We start from the raw sequence: 19,881 nt of genomic DNA, 5'->3' as shown, positions 1-19,881 counted from the left end.
GATAGATAGATAGATAGATAGATAGATAGATAGATAGATAGATAGATAGATAGATAGATGTGCATAGTCTCCATTTTGAATTTGTGAAATGAGACATTCTGCATAATGAATACTTTCTACTTTTGGCACTTTAAGTACATTTCGATGGGTGCCAATACTTCTGTACTTTTACGCAAGTATATTTTTGAATTCAGGACATTTACTTGTAACAGAGTATTCATTTCTACATTTCTACAATATTGATACTTTTACTTAAGTAAAACATTTGAGTACTTTTTCCACCACTGGCAAGCACCCTGATGATACATGGTGAGAGGATCGAGACATTTACCACAAAAGCTAAACAAATTAATCTGTCTTCACACAAACACCTGTATTTTTACTTACTCACATGGTCACATGTGGTAGTGGTTTACTCAAGTACTGCCAAGTCTGACTGCTATTCTTTGGTAGTTACTCAGAGGTCAACGGAACCAGAAAACTTCTGGAGGCAAAAAAATAAAACCACTGGCAGACCGCGCAGACACAGATGGGTAAGAGAGAAAGAAAAACGTGATCACAAAATCTGAAATGCTTCTGTCCATTTTGACACAAAGCCGATGACCTGTCATTGCAGCATGGAAAATACGCCACAATATGTCAAAGATCAGACGCACAATTTAAAGTATATAATTAAGTAATTTATGGCCAGATCAACCCTCAAGTGAACCTGTCAGGTTGAATGTGACATGAGCTCACACGCTTAATGGAAGTATTATTTTGTCCATACGTTTCTGTGTGCGGTCTCTCTGTCACAGAGTATCTCCCCTTCTCTCTCTCTCTCTCTCTCTCTCTCTCTCTGTCTCTCTCTGTCTCTCACCTTCTCCGCCAACAGCTCTCGGATTTTCCCCGCTTGAAGACGGAACCTCAGCAGCTGCATCTCCAGGGCAACGCAGCGCTTCTGCCAATCAACGCTGGCCGATCCGACAGCTTCCGTCCCGCCACTCTCCAAGACGTCGGCCATGGCGATCGCCGAAGCTGTTGAAAGCCCCTTTTTGAGTTCCGTCTCTGACCTCACGCTGGTCCTAAACAAACACACGGGGACAAGATAAGTCTGGTCAAGACAATTATGTATTAATTGCATGCAAAAATAGCCAGTTTTTGACTGCAGGATGGTATTGCTCTCTCTGGTTCATTTACAGTCGGGTTTAATGGGAGAGGACACCTGGGAAAACAGAAGGTACCAGGTTCACGCCCCCCATCCCCCCCCCCCCCCCCCCTAGCAGGACACTTAACTCCTAACTCCTCCCCATGGTGCTGCCCTCCCCATGGTGCTGCCCTCCTCATGGTGCTGCCCTCCTCCTCATGGTGCTGCCCTCCTCCTCATGGTGCTGCCCCCTCCCCATGGTGCTGCCCTCCTCATGGTGCTGCCCTCCTCATGGTGCTGCCCTCCTCATGGTGCTGCCCTCCTCATGGTGCTGCCCTCCTCATGGTGCTGCCCTCCTCATGGTGCTGCCCTCCTCCCCATGGTGCTGCCCTCCTCATGGTGCTGCCCTCCTCCTCATGGTGCTGCCCTCCTCCTCATGGTGCTGCCCTCCCCATGGTGCTGCCCTCCTCCTCATGGTGCTGCCCTCCTCCTCATGGTGCTGCCCTCCCCATGGTGCTGCCCTCCTCCTCATGGTGCTGCCCTCCTCCTCATGGTGCTGCCCTCCTCCTCATGGTGCTGCCCTCCCCATGGTGCTGCCCTCCTCCTCATGGTGCTGCCCTCCCCATGGTGCTGCCCTCCTCCTCATGGTGCTGCCCTCCTCCTCATGGTGCTGCCCTCCCCATGGTGCTGCCCTCCTCCCCATGGTGCTGCCCTCCTCATGGTGCTGCCCTCCCCATGGTGCTGCCCTCCTCATGGTGCTGCCCTCCTCCTCATGGTGCTGCCCTCCTCCTCATGGTGCTGCCCTCCCCATGGTGCTGCCCTCCTCCTCATGGTGCTGCCCTCCTCCTCATGGTGCTGCCCCCTCCCCATGGTGCTGCCCTCCTCATGGTGCTGCCCTCCCCATGGTGCTGCCCTCCCCATGGTGCTGCCCTCCTCCTCATGGTGCTGCCCTCCCCATGGTGCTGCCCTCCTCCTCATGGTGCTGCCCTCCCCATGGTGCTGCCCTCCTCCTCATGGTGCTGCCCTCCTCATGGTGCTGCCCTCCTCCTCATGGTGCTGCCCTCCTCATGGTGCTGCCCTCCCCATGGTGCTGCCCTCCTCCTCATGGTGCTGCCCTCCTCCTCATGGTGCTGCCCTCCCCATGGTGCTGCCCTCCCCATGGTGCTGCCCTCCTCCTCATGGTGCTGCCCTCCTCATGGTGCTGCCCTCCCCATGGTGCTGCCCTCCCCATGGTGCTGCCCTCCCCATGGTGCTGCCCTCCCCATGGTGCTGCCCTCCCCATGGTGCTGCCCTCCCCATGGTGCTGCCCTCCTCATGGTGCTGCCCTCCTCATGGTGCTGCCCTCCCCATGGTGCTGCCCTCCCCATGGTGCTGCCCTCCTCATGGTGCTGCCCTCCTCATGGTGCTGCCCTCCTCATGGTGCTGCCCTCCTCATGGTGCTGCCCTCCCCATGGTGCTGCCCTCCTCCTCATGGTGCTGCCCTCCTCATGGTGCTGCCCTCCCCATGGTGCTGCCCTCCTCATGGTGCTGCCCTCCTCATGGTGCTGCCCTCCTCATGGTGCTGCCCTCCTCATGGTGCTGCCCTCCTCCTCATGGTGCTGCCCTCCTCATGGTGCTGCCCTCCCCATGGTGCTGCCCTCCTCATGGTGCTGCCCTCCTCCTCATGGTGCTGCCCTCCCCATGGTGCTGCCCTCCTCCTCATGGTGCTGCCCTCCTCCTCATGGTGCTGCCCCCTCCCCATGGTGCTGCCCTCCTCATGGTGCTGCCCTCCCCATGGTGCTGCCCTCCCCATGGTGCTGCCCTCCTCCTCATGGTGCTGCCCTCCCCATGGTGCTGCCCTCCTCCTCATGGTGCTGCCCTCCCCATGGTGCTGCCCTCCTCCTCATGGTGCTGCCCTCCTCATGGTGCTGCCCTCCTCCTCATGGTGCTGCCCTCCTCATGGTGCTGCCCTCCCCATGGTGCTGCCCTCCTCCTCATGGTGCTGCCCTCCTCCTCATGGTGCTGCCCTCCCCATGGTGCTGCCCTCCCCATGGTGCTGCCCTCCTCCTCATGGTGCTGCCCTCCTCATGGTGCTGCCCTCCCCATGGTGCTGCCCTCCCCATGGTGCTGCCCTCCCCATGGTGCTGCCCTCCCCATGGTGCTGCCCTCCCCATGGTGCTGCCCTCCCCATGGTGCTGCCCTCCTCATGGTGCTGCCCTCCTCATGGTGCTGCCCTCCCCATGGTGCTGCCCTCCCCATGGTGCTGCCTTCCTCATGGTGCTGCCCTCCTCATGGTGCTGCCCTCCTCATGGTGCTGCCCTCCTCATGGTGCTGCCCTCCTCATGGTGCTGCCCTCCTCATGGTGCTGCCCTCCCCATGGTGCTGCCCTCCTCCTCATGGTGCTGCCCTCCTCATGGTGCTGCCCTCCCCATGGTGCTGCCCTCCTCATGGTGCTGCCCTCCTCATGGTGCTGCCCTCCTCATGGTGCTGCCCTCCTCATGGTGCTGCCCTCCTCCTCATGGTGCTGCCCTCCTCATGGTGCTGCCCTCCTCATGGTGCTGCCCTCCTCATGGTGCTGCCCTCCCCATGGTGCTGCCCTCCCCATGGTGCTGCCCTCCTCCCCATGGTGCTGCTGCCCTCCTCCCCATGGTGCTGCCCTCCCCATGGTGCTGCCCTCCTCCCCATGGTGCTGCCCTCCTCATGGTGCTGCCCTCCTCCCCATGGTGCTGCTGCCCTCCTCCCCATGGTGCTGCCCTCCCCATGGTGCTGCCCTCCTCATGGTGCTGCCCTCCTCATGGTGCTGCCCTCCTCCCCATGGTGCTGCCCTCCTCATGGTGCTGCCCTCCTCCCCATGGTGCTGCCCTCCCCATGGTGCTGCCCTCCTCATGGTGCTGCCCTCCTCATGGTGCTGCCCTCCCCATGGTGCTGCCCTCCCCATGGTGCTGCCCTCCTCATGGTGCTGCCCTCCCCATGGTGCTGCCCTCCTCCCCATGGTGCTGCCCTCCTCCCCATGGTGCTGCCCTCCCCATGGTGCTGCCCTCCTCATGGTGCTGCCCTCCTCATGGTGCTGCCCTCCCCATGGTGCTGCCCTCCTCCCCATGGTGCTGCCCTCCTCATGGTGCTGCCCTCCTCATGGTGCTGCCCTCGTCATGGTGCTGCCCTCCTCCTCATGGTGCTGCCCTCCCCATGGTGCTGCCCTCCTCCTCATGGTGCTGCCCTCCTCCTCATGGTGCTGCCCCCTCCCCATGGTGCTGCCCTCCTCATGGTGCTGCCCTCCCCATGGTGCTGCCCTCCTCATGGTGCTGCCCTCCCCATGGTGCTGCCCTCCCCATGGTGCTGCCCTCCTCCTCATGGTGCTGCCCTCCTCCTCATGGTGCTGCCCTCCTCCCCATGGTGCTGCCCTCCTCATGGTGCTGCCCTCCCCATGGTGCTGCCCTCCCCATGGTGCTGCCCTCCTCCTCATGGTGCTGCCCTCCCCATGGTGCTGCCCTCCTCCTCATGGTGCTGCCCTCCCCATGGTGCTGCCCTCCTCCTCATGGTGCTGCCCTCCTCATGGTGCTGCCCTCCTCCTCATGGTGCTGCCCTCCTCCTCATGGTGCTGCCCTCCTCATGGTGCTGCCCTCCCCATGGTGCTGCCCTCCTCCTCATGGTGCTGCCCTCCTCCTCATGGTGCTGCCCTCCTCATGGTGCTGCCCTCCTCATGGTGCTGCCCTCCCCATGGTGCTGCCCTCCTCCTCATGGTGCTGCCCTCCCCATGGTGCTGCCCTCCTCCTCATGGTGCTGCCCTCCCCATGGTGCTGCCCTCCTCCTCATGGTGCTGCCCTCCTCATGGTGCTGCCCTCCTCCTCATGGTGCTGCCCTCCTCCTCATGGTGCTGCCCTCCTCATGGTGCTGCCCTCCCCATGGTGCTGCCCTCCTCATGGTGCTGCCCTCCTCATGGTGCTGCCCTCCTCATGGTGCTGCCCTCCTCATGGTGCTGCCCTCCCCATGGTGCTGCCCTCCCCATGGTGCTGCCCTCCTCATGGTGCTGCCCTCCTCATGGTGCTGCCCTCCTCATGGTGCTGCCCTCCTCATGGTGCTGCCCTCCTCATGGTGCTGCCCTCCTCATGGTGCTGCCCTCCTCATGGTGCTGCCCTCCTCATGGTGCTGCCCTCCCCATGGTGCTGCCCTCCCCATGGTGCTGCCCTCCTCATGGTGCTGCCCTCCCCATGGTGCTGCCCTCCTCATGGTGCTGCCCTCCTCATGGTGCTGCCCTCCCCATGGTGCTGCCCTCCTCCTCATGGTGCTGCCCTCCCCATGGTGCTGCCCTCCTCATGGTGCTGCCCTCCTCATGGTGTTGCCTTCCTCATGGTGCTGCCCTCCTCATGGTGCTGCCCTCCTCATGGTGCTGCCCTCCTCATGGTGCTGCCCTCCTCATGGTGCTGCCCTCCTCATGGTGCTGCCCTCCTCATGGTGCTGCCCTCCTCATGGTGCTGCCCTCCTCATGGTGCTGCCCTCCCCATGGTGCTGCCCTCCTCCTCATGGTGCTGCCCTCCTCATGGTGCTGCCCTCCTCCTCATGGTGCTGCCCTCCTCATGGTGCTGCCCTCCTCCTCATGGTGCTGCCCTCCTCATGGTGCTGCCCTCCTCCTCATGGTGCTGCCCTCCTCATGGTGCTGCCCTCCCCATGGTGCTGCCCTCCTCATGGTGCTGCCCTCCCCATGGTGCTGCCCTCCCCATGGTGCTGCCCCCTCCCCATGGTGCTGCCCTCCTCCTCATGGTGCTGCCCTCCCCATGGTGCTGCCCTCCCCATGGTGCTGCCCTCCTCATGGTGCTGCCCTCCTCATGGTGCTGCCCTCCCCATGGTGCTGCCCTCCCCATGGTGCTGCCCTCCCCATGGTGCTGCCCTCCTCATGGTGCTGCCCTCCCCATGGTGCTGCCCTCCCCATGGTGCTGCCCTCCCCATGGTGCTGCCCTCCCCATGGTGCTGCCCTCCCCATGGTGCTGCCCCCGTAGCACCCACTCCTCCTACAGTACGTAGCTAGGATGGGATAAATACATGGAAAAGTTCACGTACAATGTGTAAATGTACAGTGACAAAATACATACCCCAAAGCTGTAGGGTCCATATTAAAAAAGAGAGGTTTGGAGGAGGACTGCACTTTTTAACTACTGTATGCATTTCACTTTTGCACAGCATTTAATTTGATTGTATATACCAGACTATCCTGCAAATGAGAGCCTTGTATGTGCATTTTCTTCTTTTAATCAAGTTATTTATCTAGACAGGATAAAGAAGACGCAGACGGTGGACCCTAACAAACAGCACACACGATCGACTCGACAACAAGATATATATTTTTTTTAAAGGCGTCAAAGGTGGCAGATGCCGGGGCATCCCAGATGCCGGGGCATCCCAGATGCCGGGGCATCCCAGATGCCGGGGCATCCCATGCCGGGGCATCCCAGCTTGTGCTTTCATTCTCTGTAGTGTGCACATGATGGGGCAGAGTGACACACTGACCACACGCTTCCCATGACTCACTCACTGGAAACGTGAGTAAAGCAAACACTCACAATGACTTCATGATGACACTGTTGAATAAAAGCTTCCTGTCACTTTCAGCCTCACTCTCTCTCTCTCTGCCAAACTCCACACACACACACATGCAAGCACACACACACGCAAGCATGCACGCACGCACCCACACACGCATGCATGCATGCACGCTAGTACATACACAGATTACACACCCACACGCACACACACACACACACACACACACGCCAAAAGAAAACATACAGGCGACTCACACAAATGCAGCACCCACTGCTCCTATTAGTAAGAATGGGGACTTAAGTGCAGAGGACTTATTTCATGTATTTGCAAATGTACAGTGACAAGATAATACCCCAAAGTTGTATGGTCCACAACACAATATTATGAAATGTGCAATTGTGCACACACTATCTCTCACGCATATGCCGTGTGTGTGTGTGTGTGTGTGTGTGTGTGTGTGTGTGTGTGTGTGTGTGTGTGTGTGTGTGTGTGTGTGTGTGTGTGTGTGTGTGTGTGTGTGTGTGTGTGTGTGTGTGTGCGTGCGTCTGTGTGTGTGTGTGTGTGTGTGTGTGTGTGTGTGTGTGTGTGTGTGTGTGTGTGTGTGTGTGTGTGTGTGTGTGTGTGTGTGTGTGTGTGTGTGTGTGTGTGTGTGTGCTGGGACTTCCCAGTATAAGCCATTCTACACACGTCGTCCTGAGCTTTCTAGCCATATTACCTACTAACCCAATCCCTGGACCCTGACCCTCCCCTCCCCTCCCCCACCCACCCTCTTGCCTCCCCCACCCACAAATCTCCAGCCATGCAATCCCTTCTTAATTACAGGCCAGGAGTGAAACAGGATCTAGCTGGCACAATAGCGCCTTTCTGCATGACAGTTCCATCACAGCAGAAGAGAGAGAGGGGGCTCTCCTAGGCAAAAAGAAAGGAGGAAAGAATGTGTGAGAATGAATGGGACTGAGCGCTGAATGTGGGAAAACTGGGGCACTGAAGTTATTTTTACCTGCAAGGGATTGACTGGTGGCCATTTTTCTCTGGCCGGATACTCATTCACAAAGGTCTCCAGGCCCTATTGTGTCAATAAAAACCTGATTAGCCCAAGATAAAAGGAGCCATAACAAACAGCTTTGAGGGCCTAGTAGTGCCTCTGTCATGTGGTGGACACACTAATGAGGTTGAGATGACTGTTGTGTACGAAGATTTGTCTATCAGGGAAAAACTGTGAAAACGAATTGCTGCTTGTTTAGGGGTCAACATTACAATTTAGGCATGTTGCAGACTTACACACGCAAGATCAGAGTAAAGGCATGAAGGTCCGTGTGAAGACATGAACACTCTCAAATAGTAATGTAAATGTTGTGCAAAGAAAATATTTAGTGCTTAAAAAAGCCCAGCAGCTAAACAACAAACCTAGCATCTGTCTAAACAACATGAGATCTAAATAACGTTCTAAACATTTATAGTCAGGCAAAAACGAACCTAAATAACAAAATGTATGTGAACAAGTAACCAACATACAGTATATCTCTACATAGTTTAACTAGCCTCTATCAAAAAGGATACAAGTAGTAGTTGGGCAGGGAAGCTCACTCTGATTACTGTGAAAGACATGCATGAGTGAGTATGCATGCATCCATAGCATCCACTCCCAGCTAAAACAATATTAATTTCCCTGCAGAGTAAAGACCACAGGCCCATTTTACACTCTCACAGTTAATTTAACGTTCACATATTTTGCAGTGTATGCACTTTCGTCAAATTGCATAAAAATACGGTGGTGGCATGAATTAAGAACTACGTTAAACAGCACTCAGACTGAGTCAGACAGACTCAGACCAGTGCCCCCAGACACCGTCAGCAGAACACCAGACGTTCAAAGTCCAGCAGCTAAAAAGGCACCATGCTGGCGCTCCCTGCAATTAGCATGCTCATAAATACAGGCCTCGCAAACAAATTACAGAAGTCGTGCATGCGGAGGTTCCACCGACAGACCACAGAACCCAGGATTCGGACAGCCAGGGTCCAGCTCCGGACGTCTCCCATCTGTCTCTCTGGAGACCGGAGACCGTGAAGGACATGCCTGGGGTAAAGGAAGACGGAGGCGTTGGGACAGGCACAAGGAGAGAGCACACTCAGCCCTAGCCTCGGAAACCCAGACGTTTTAACTCAGCCCTAACCAGCCCTGCGTTGGCAAGACCAGGCCATGCACACGGACAGGACAGGGCAGGGCATGCAGGTCAGACCAGGCCAAAGGCAAAGGCTCACAGACTAAAACAGCTGGGTGCAAACAAACCATTTGCTGGTTAAACACTCTCGGCACAGCCATGCTAATTCTCTACCGGAACAATTCCTTTAGTACTACTAGCTTGTTCAACATGGGAGGGAAGGGAGGGAACGGGGAATGGTCCAGCCAGCCCACACCAACTGGTGCCTGGAACCCACCCTGAACAATCATCATATGTCAAGATAGACATCCTGTTGAGAAGAAGGAAAAGGAAGGTAAACATTGTCTGCAAAGGAAAAGTCCATTTCTTAAATGTGATCCAATGTGTAAACAAAACAGCTGTTGTTCATTATTCAATATCCAGAGGTGCCAGTCTGTAAAGGAGGTGTTATCATTTTGTAAACAATGGGCTTAAGTTACCTACTGTCCTTTGAAAGACGTATTGCAAAGGGGCTCAATTTTGTGCTATCAATCAGTATGTGTCACCGTTTACCACAAAGGGTGTTTATCTCCATATGGGCAAAACCTCTTCAAACATAGCCACATGTCTCCAAGTTCATAGAGTCTAATGGAATGAGTGTGCGCAGGCATAAAAACCACAACACTAGGGTTGGTTGAGAATGAGGTCATGCATTTGCTCCTGCTCTCTCTGTGTGTGTGTGTGTGTGTGTGTGTGTGTGTGTGTGTGTGTGTGTGTGTGTGTGTGTGTGTGTGTGTGTGTGTGTGTGTGTGTGTGTGTGTGTGTGTGTGTGTGTGTGTGTGTGTGTGTGTGTGTGTGTGTGTGTGTGTAACCTAACCTAACCTAACCTTTAGCTTTTGTAACAGATGAGATATAAACTGGAGTCATTTTCTCCACTCGTATGAACATATCCATCCATTTTGCAGATGGTTTATAAAAGTCCAGAAGACTTTTCCACCGAGACTCCCATTGCATGTGAACTAATAAATACTATTCTATCTGGCATACGAAATATAGTGGAAGAATTCAGGTGGGAAGTAAAGGAAACAAACAAACGCAGGCTTTTCAGCATCTGCACTTTGGATCCACTTTTAGTAACATTTGGGCCACCCAGTGTGGGCAACACCAGTGCAGGTTGGTGAGGCAAGGGGGGCTGGGGTAAAGGGGCTGGATCCCAGCATGGTGAATCCTCTCCTGCCTGCAGAAGGAGCATAGAGAGCGTCTACTCTGCTTTCTTCCAGCTGGGAGACCTTGGACACACTCACTGGCCAGAGCAAACAACTGGGGGAAGACAAGTCAATGGAAACCCTCACCACAAGGATCCCAGCAGGGTATTTGCTACAGCGTCGTTCCGTTGAAAAAGCCTGCCATCCCCTTCGACTTACTTTCCATTGACTTACACTGACAGTTATACAGTATAATTCCTCTGACGGAGTGAGATTGGATATCCAGAAGAGTTTTATGCTCAAGCTGTGGAAGCTATCACAGAAGGCAATAAAATTGTTTGGACGGCGCATGATGTTTCTATTTCACTGTTGCGACATCATGCAATGATTGCGCCTCACTTGACCTTTTTCTTTTTGCACCTTTCTCCAGTCCAGCGAAATGGAGCAGGGAGGGTGTGTGCTGCTCTCAATGGAGCAGGGAGGGTGTGTGCTGCTCTCAATGGAGTAGGGAGGGTGTGTGCTGCTCTAAATGGAGCAGGGAGGGTGTGTGCTGCTCTCAATGGAGTAGGGAGGGTGTGTGCTGCTCTAAATGGAGCAGGGAGGGTGTGTGCTGCTCTAAATGGAGCAGGGAGGGTGTGTGCTGCTCTAAATGGAGCAGGGAGGGTGTGTTCTGCTCTCAATGGAGCAGGGAGGGTGTGTTCTGCTCTCAATGGAGCAGGGAGGGTGTGTGCTGCTCTCAATGGAGCAGGGAGGGTGTGTGCTGCTCTCAATGGAGCAGGGAGGGTGTGTGCTGCTCTAAATGGAGCAGGGAGGGTGTGTGCTGCTCTAAATGGAGCAGGGAGGGTGTGTGCTGCTCTCAATGGAGCAGGGAGGGTGTGTGCTGCTCTCAATGGCACACATGTGGAAGTCTCTCTAGCTGGTCATTTCATTGACCAGCACCAACGCTGCAGATTCAAATACATACTGTACATACACATACTGTACATACCCCCTGGCCTGCAGAAAGACTGTCGGCGAATGTGTCCACGACGACACGGATGCACGTGGACAAACAGACACAGATAAAAACACACACAAACACGTACAGTCAGTCGTACACATGCAAGCATGCACATACAAATATACACATTCACACACCCACTCTGCTGAGCATGCAGCTGCGGTGATGTAAGTGATTAGTCGGTGCAGTGATATCATCTCCACCAGACAATTGCAAATCCCTGCTGTTGTTGTTGGTGTCTCTGCAGAGATCCCACTTGGCTTCCCCAGAATTTGGCATCCCCAGTCCGAGGCTTTGTACTTCAGACTGCAGGCAAATCCCATTTGTTTATCAAAATACGGTCTTTAGGACTGACTGTCCACATTGTTATTTGCAAGTGATCAGATCACATTGGTGAATGCAGACATCGTTGACCTATTCTGTATTGGTTGTTGTGGTAACAACATAACCACATAGGCAATTACATTATGCTCTGTCACACGATGGTATCCCTTGCCGAAAATAGCAGATCTACAAGCTAACAATGGTCTGAGATTTTCAGCAAGTGACCCAGTCAATTTATACCGAAGTCTAAATCAGGCTTGAGCAGATTTGATTAATTACGATTTAGATAAATATTGGATTTGGGCTGCCAGTCTGAACGGCATTACTCAGATGACATGTTGGCACAGGAGTATAAATGTGCAAATCTGGGTCACCTGGGAATGGAATACTGTATGTCAGCCAGGGCCCAGGGGTGTGCATACGTACAGTATATGTGTGTGTGTGTGTGTGTGTGTGTGTGTGTGTGTGTGTGTGTGTGTGTGTGTGTGTGTGTGTGTGTGTGTGTGTGTGACTGTGTGTGCATGCGTATGTCTGACTGTGTGTAGGCAAATGAAGATAAAGTATCACAGAGCACATGGAGTCAAGGGGAGTGAGTTAAAAAATCCCTTATCTCTCCTTCCAAGGTCCAGCTGCTGAAGCGATGGGACCCCTATTGACCCCCACCCAGTCTTATGCTTTTGTTTGAACGACTGAGTCAGTGTTTTGGTCTGTGTGGCCCAATTTAAGACTCAAGTAGAGGCAGCTGATTCTTATAGATAAAGAAAAAGGGGGAAATGTCTCCAGGGCTCACACAGTAACACATTTCTTAACCTTTTACGCTTTTCCTGAAAGGACTAAAGGGTTGTGTTATTTGACAAGCAAAAATGTTTCAACAAAGTTCCTCTGTGCTTTTTATAGCCATAATGCATTAACACTGATTTAAGGCAAAGTGTTTACAGTGAGTACAAAAAGAGAAGCCTTTGTCCGGACCGTAAGACAAATCAAAATTCAAAAGGTCAAGTCAAACCTTTATATTGTCGTTCAGCAGCACCTGAATGACTTTTATCCTATTTTTCCATTCCCTCACTCTACCGCCCCATTCTCCATACATTTATCATCTTATCTATACTGTCATCCTCTCCTCTCCAACCTCTTCTTCCTCCCCCAAAAGATCTTCTGCCTGCTGTCCCACCTCCTATTTAACCTCATGCCCAGGCTTATAGCTCTTCTTATACTTTCAACTTCTTCATCACCTATACTCCCTACGTTTCCCCTACTCCTATTATACATGATTACAACACCACTACTTTAACCTGCATATTGCCCGGTGGAAAATGTCCAAAACTGTTACTTTTCAGGATTCAAAATTTCAAAGCAAAAGTAGCAGAACTGCAAGCTCAAAACTCGCTGCTTCACGCCTCGTTTTGAGCTCACAGATCTGCTACTTTTGATGCTTCTGTGGGACTCAGACACTGTAGTATGATCAAGGTAATTATGAAAAAGGTCGCCCGCTGGCTGAGTGGTCCAGGCGCATGCCACATATAGGCTCTCTGGCCTGACAGCGTGTCGCATGTTAGAGTCACGTTCATGACGACCTTTGCTGCGTGCGTCTCTCCCCTTCTCTCTCTCCCTCTTTCCTGTCTATCTTCACTTGAAACTATAAATAAAGCCAGAAAAGCCAGAAACAAAAGTAATTATAAAATATGGAGATAGGAGGTTTCTGCCCCACAGCAACGACACTCTACCCTCTACATTCTCTTCCACCACCAGCTCTGCTTCTCTCTTCCGGACCCTGTCCTTCACTCATACTCTATACTCTCCTATACCTTAACCACCCCTCCTATACACACACACACACACACACACACACACACACCTACACTCTCCTACCTCGAAGGCTTAGCTCCCATAGGGACACTCTAATGACAGGCCTTGAGGAAACTGACCACGATCATTATCAGCGTCAGCCGTAAATACAGGCCCCTTGACATTCCAAGGCTCTGAGGTGGCGCTGAGGTGGCTGAGGTGTTAAACATCTCTAGCCTATCTCCAGATAGCACTCCTGTCCACCACACAGGCACTACAACCCCCTGGCTGCGTCTTTCCTTTCCTCAAGGATGAGTGCAGACAGAGCGAGGAGAGGAGGGGGAGGCGGTGGTGGCATCGGGGCAGCTGAGCTGGGGAAAACATGACTTACAGTGGGAGATGTACCAAAACCATACAATACAGTATGAGAGTGGGAACATGATAATATCCTTCTCAGTCCAAATTATGTCAGGCAGCGTGGGAACTGTTTAAATAACAGATTTAGTGAGACGGGAGGAGTTAAATTGAGTTATAGGCCGGTATGGATAGTTGGGATTTATTTCCCGTTCCTGTCCAGATGCACAAATGGCTTTCATAATGCCTGGGACATTATTGCATGTGTGACAGACAGACAGACAGACAGACAGACAGACAGAGACATGAGACAGAGCTGGCAGACAAACACAGACACACACACACACACACACACACACACACACACAGGCTATTTCATCTAAAGGTCGTGCAAACAGTCATGAATATTCGTTTTCCCCCCCCGTATAAATAGCCCTGCTAATATAAGCGTTATTAATGGTTTTGTGGGCATCGCAGCCACGATTTTATCCAAAAAAGGTTACAAGGAACAGGTGTGCGAGACAGACACGCACTGGTTAGTAGAATAGTAGCAACCATAAAAGCGTCTGGTCGGACAGCAGCAGAAAGTAAGAACAGACATCTCTCCAAATCCGCAGACGAGTCGCACTTAACTAGAGTTGTTACGTTCCAAACAGTCCATCACGTAACATCTCCTCCGTTTAGTGAAATAGTGCACTGTTTTGAAAATAAACAAATGCCCGAGCTGCAATGACATAAATCAGTTCCTATAGTTCTAGCGGAGCTTCTGAAATACTTTACCTTGTGACTTTGCCTCTTTCTCTCTCTCTCTCTCTCTCTCTCTCTCTCCTCACGTACACCTCCCCCGGTAATTCATTGTCCGACTCCGAGTCCGACTCATACCGAAACCGAATGATACATTAATTCACTGACTTTCTGCTCGCTGTCGGTCATTCATTGCTTTCGGCTTTTTAGGGCTTTTCTCCTTGTCTTTTGCAGGTTTCTTCAGAGCGGAGAGTTCAGATCTCTACTACCGCTTTGCTGTCGAGAGACCCATTGAATAGACTCATCCCATATTCCTTTAAAGGGCCCAATGCAGGATCAAATTTCGCCAGGAGTCAAACCCCCTTGTGTGTAGGAGCTATATACTCAGGATATTGCATTAGCCAGGCTCTGCTTGGGTCCTGGGTCCCCCAGCTCTCTCAACATGTAAACACAAACGAACCTATACTGTAGCCTATGAAACAAAGCATAACCTATATAATCCGATTTGTAAACATTTTCCTCAAAACTAACTGACGTGATTAAGGCACTGAAATAATCCTAACCTATGTTGGACTAGCTTGTCTTTTATTAAAACTCTTAACTTCAACTGTCAAATAAAACAGGCTGCTTCAGGCAATTACATTTGTCCATTGGGAATGGCTAATAGGGCTATCAAAACGTGTATTTTTTTTTCCCCCTCCCTGGAATCAAAAGTTGTTTCAGACCATGGTGTGGAAGCTTAGAACAGAAAATGAATCATTATCTGGGCTGTAAAACTTTTGTGAGGGCCTAATTTGGGAAGGTCTGAAACTTTGCCTGCAGAATACAAGAACCAACAGCTAGCCTTCAATTTTATTATCACTCAGACTCAGACAGTCAACTCATGTCTTTACTTTACGTTAAGTTGCTTTAATCAGCAGCGTTTAAACCATTGATTCCCAAACCTAGCTCGAGACCCAAAAGAGAAATTTGATGTCTCCAGTCCTCAGTACCCAAACTATAGGGGAAATAGTTTGGGTAAGGAAAAAGTTCACAACACATGCAGCTGTTATTTTCACTACTTCAAGTTCTTGTTTATTTATGGAATTTGGAGGATTTGCGTTTCTAAATTATTTTGAAAAAGTTTTATTTTTTATTTTTATTAATTTGTTTTTACCTTTTAAAATAACAATTGAATTGAGAATAAAGGTAGGCTATATAATTTACTCGTTGTGACCCATAAAAATGGGTCCGAGGCCCAAAAATGGGTCCCGGCCCAGTTTTCGGGAACCAGTTGTTTATACTGTAGCAAGTAATGGGGCTCAATAACAAAACAGCCTTCTCTTTGTGGGAAGCTGATGTGCATTTCTGTCTTCAGTGCGAGGAGCAATTGGATATCCACATCTGGAACGTTTTATCATGTATGAACATTTACATTGTTGCCTGATACGCCCAAATAAATAATTCACAACATTCAGTGCCAGAGATTAAATCATATAACAGACAGCAGAAGTACGGCAGGCAGGCACTGAAGTGGCTCTGCTATAAAAGAACAGAACATTTTTTAAATCTAAATGTAAACACTGTCTCAGATGGGACTGCTGCATGATGCAGGGAAGTTAAGTTTGTCTCAGTGCAACTATGAGCATTCCATTTGAACGAAAAGGATACATGCATGCAGCAGAATATAGCCCTGCCTGAAGCCTAATATCTCCCATGGCCAAAGGGGGTATTCCCCTTTGGATGAGAAGTAGATACTTCCTGCTGTGGGGGACACCTGGGTTTGAATGCATGCCCGTTCACATGCACAAATGCCACCACCAACAAGTACAAGTGAAGGAGAGACTCTGGGGAAACACAGATTGACGAGACTATAGATAAATAAATGAAAGCAGACCGCAGGTCATGGCAGAAAGTGGACAGGGATGTTGCATTACATGGAAACTAAATCACATGGTAACATATAAAAGCAGCACTTAGGTTAGGTAGGCCTAACAAAATGGTCTCTGTACATCCTGCTTTCATAGTGCCTTTGTATATTTATATATCTACATATGGCTCTCAAAATCTACTCTCTGCTAATGTATGTAATGTATCTGTCTTATTCTAAACACTTCTAAGGTTCCCTCAGCACCATGTCGTGCTCAGATCAAGTCCCATTCTGGTGCTGGTATCGTAGCAAAACTATTCCTGTCCTGTGCATTCGTCAGGCTGTTCTGACGGCTACTCTAAGTTAGAACCAATCCCGGATCAAATCAAATATGTAAATAATAAGTGTTCTTTTAACATGCTCAGACTCAGGGGTTAGGGTTATTTGCAATTAATGTTTGACACAAGCCTAGTTGGAGCTAGAGAGAGAGAGAGTGAGCTCAGAGTAGGCTTTCAGTGCTATAGCCTACTGAAGCTGGGCTGGCTCAGGCCTTGTGCCGTGTGTTGCACAATCACACAGTGCCTCAGTGCTCTCAGTCAAAACAAGTGGTGTCAGGCCTACATGGTTTACATGCCGGCTCCCTGGCAGAGCTGCCAGTGCAGTGAAGGGAACACAGGGCAGTGAGAGTGAGAGTAGCTTTGGGGCCCGTTGTCATTTCGTGATCACAATTGCGATAGTCTTATAAATGCGATAGTCTATTTAGATTTACCCTAACTTCACGTCAAATCACACCACGGCGATTAACCTGACTGTGAGCTAGTTTCTTAAACTAAAAAGCTTACACCAGTGGAAACCCTAAGGTGATTCAATGCTTTTTCTTTTAGATACTTTTCATAGTGTGGCTCTGCAGGAGTCGAGCTGTCTATAAGAGTGTCAGTTTGTGTGTGTGTGTGTGTGTGTGTGTGTGTGTGTGTGTGTGTGTGTGTGCTCACTTCCAGTGCTTAGTACCTCTGCTATTGTTATTCCTATATGTTTTATACTTTTAAAATAACGAATTAGATTTTATACTGTAAGTCAAGGGGCTTATTGGGCCTATGTTTTTGTTTTTCTGTTGTTGGTAGTCATGGTTGCCAGATCCCACATTCGTCCCAACTGCTTTGCCTACTGAATAACTGCTAGCTTGCACAACGTCTTCATAGTAGGACTCAAGTCTTGTACAGTTCACTGGGTGTGTCTTCTGCATCGAGGATGATAGTTTTCGTTTTCCTGGACCCCTCTGCCCTCAAATACATGTTTCCCATGATAATGGTGGTAGAGTAACATGATGAAGGAGCTGGAGCACGTTTCGGTCATCCCCTGCGTAAGTATAGCCCCTCAGATACAGATGATATCTTTTATCAGCTCAGCTTTGTGGCTCCTGGAGGAAACCAAGTGGACTTTGTCCTCTTCCAGTTGTCGCTGTGTGGGGAACTGTGGGCAACTTAGTCCAGTCTGAAGTTTTACAAACACAGTATATGATATTATCCAAAGTGCTTGAAGACAAGCGCATCAATCTGATCAGTGCTGTCAATGTCACTGTACCCTCCAAAGGAGCATGACTGTCTCACTTTGGTCCTGTCTTCAAATTCCCCGTCCAGCACAACATGTCATGCAAAGCTTAGCCAATGCGTGAATCAGATGGGTGGGTTTGGCCAATCAGTGAATCCAATGACTGTTTATCTCTGTCAAATTGATTGTCATAGCAACCCCAGTCCATGCAGGCTCTGGAAATCCCCACACCATTCACCAGAAAGACAGTGTTATTCATGCTAAATAGCATCAGTATTATTTGTTACTGCATTGGATATATATGTATATACATTATGTCTATTTTTACAGTGTCTCTGCCAACTATACAGTGTAAGAGGGGTGTGGTCTGGGGTGTGTGTATGCGTGCGTGCGTGTCTGTCTTATATGCACACACACAGACAGACATGTCTGCAGCTAATCTTGCAAATTACCACACCAATCAGCACCAAACATCATATGCACACTGCCAGTAGGATAATGAAGTACCTACACAATTTCTTTGTGTCTTATATTTATTTATGTATTTATTTATTTATAACAGAAGTAAACTCAGCCCATATCAAGCTGAAATCTTGCCCAAATTAATTTCAAAAAGTCATACATCGATACGTCATTAGCCTCGGAGACAACGGGCATGTTCTTTTAATACGTCATACATAGACGACTGACGTCACGGCCTGGGCCTGGCCACATGAGATCTTAGTCCAGGCACATGTGTTCTGTTGCGTCGTTATACATTGTTCAATTATCTAAAGTCCAATTGAGCCTAAGATATGGCATATATATATTGACTACAGGGAAACATGTCCCTTCATGATATGAATATGAACAGCAAATGAGTAATAATAAGAAAGAAGATATACCGAATTGCGAATCAATCAAAATTCGCTCCATAGCAGACTTCCTGGTGGGGCGACCCTCGAAACGCGGGTCAGCGCTGTGTTGTCCCGGAGAGCTCTGACGTGTCTATACTGTACTTTTCCGCACACTATATAGAACTCTATGCCTGCTTGTGACCTTGCTACGCACAGCCAGTTAGTGTGCACACTCTTAAGTAATGGTAGATACTCTAAAAGTCTACTTTTTATCATCAGTTCTCATGTGGACGATGTGAAACAATTTTATTGTTTTTGTTTACTAAAGGTGTCTGGGAAACCAGGCTGATATTTACACTACATGGAATGAGTGCAAATCAACTGACAGTCCTGAGGAAAAAATAAATTATCTCATACCAAGTCATGCCAGAAGCTGAGTGGGTGATAAATGGACAGAGGGACGATGAGCTTGTGCTGATTGGTCATCTTCTATCATCCCAAAGGATAATAGCTGACCGCAATGAGCGAAAGCCAAAGTGCCACTGCTTTATGAACGGTCACCACATGCGACCTCGCTGCTAAAGGAAGTCATCATGTCAAACATGGACGAAAATCAGTCACCAAACACAGATGCGTTTAACATGGTGAAGTACATCTTGATGATGTCATCAAGATGTACATCACCATGTACATAATTTTTTTTCAGACCAGTTCTAGGAAACACAGAATGGGGGGACTTTTTATTATTTCCAGCTCTAAGGTATATTAATGACAAATTAGAAAATGTTTGAAAAGTTTTGAACACACATATTCCCAAAATAGGATACCGGTAACTGTATTTAGGTTAAGCATACAGTATAGGTTAATGTCTATGGAGTCCTGCATTTTCCAATGTGGATGATGATGATGTATTGTCTGTCTTCTTTGGAGTGAGTGACTAGTACACTGAGACAATAGCATTGCTGATGTGGATTTGTCAGAACTATTTTAGCTGAGAAGATTTGCAGTTCACAAAGGAATTAGGAGAATCTGCTTTACAGACTGTGCTACAAACATACACACAGTCTCAGATTTTGGAGCCATAATTTCCATGAACACACCCGTTTAAAAACTCTGTGTTTGACTTTGTTGACACATTTAGTGATCTGCCTTCATTTGCTTTTATTCAAGCTATGTTTCTATATAGTTTCATATTTTTAATTCTCTACATTTTACACATTTTCATTACCTCATCGCCATCAGGTCCACCTGACCTCATGCTCACACACACACCTGTAAAGTGTGTTATAAATAACACTTACTCAGTTGAATTTTCAGAGGTCAATTGAGCGCTATTGGCCCATCTCTCACAAAGAGACAGTTAATGGTTAACAGTCCTCTGTAGCTGTTGTTGGTAGCTGACCCATACTCAACCTCTCCCCACAACAGATTTGAAGATACCGGTATACACAC

The 19,881-nt window shown here is 49.7% G+C and overlaps 1 protein-coding gene across 1 annotated transcript in view; it reads right to left on the bottom strand.

Moving 5' to 3' along the window:
• plekhh1 (pleckstrin homology domain containing, family H (with MyTH4 domain) member 1) overlaps window positions 1-14,575 on the bottom strand; it is a 61,036-nt gene extending 46,461 nt beyond the window's left edge. The window contains exons 1-2 of the mRNA XM_083791158.1: window positions 14,233-14,575; window positions 860-1,064 (exon numbers count right to left, since the gene is read on the bottom strand). Coding sequence (XP_083647284.1) covers window positions 860-1,003 — 144 coding nt within the window. The 5' untranslated portion in view covers window positions 1,004-1,064; window positions 14,233-14,575. The remainder of the gene's footprint in view (window positions 1-859; window positions 1,065-14,232) is intronic.
• Window positions 14,576-19,881: the final 5,306 nt, after the last annotated feature.

The sequence above is a fragment of the Protomyctophum parallelum genome (genome assembly GCF_964188405.1).
Source record: "Protomyctophum parallelum genome assembly, chromosome: 20".
In the NCBI taxonomy this organism is placed as follows: domain Eukaryota; kingdom Metazoa; phylum Chordata; class Actinopteri; order Myctophiformes; family Myctophidae; genus Protomyctophum; species Protomyctophum parallelum.
This window is presented reverse-complemented; position numbering and strand designations above follow the sequence as displayed.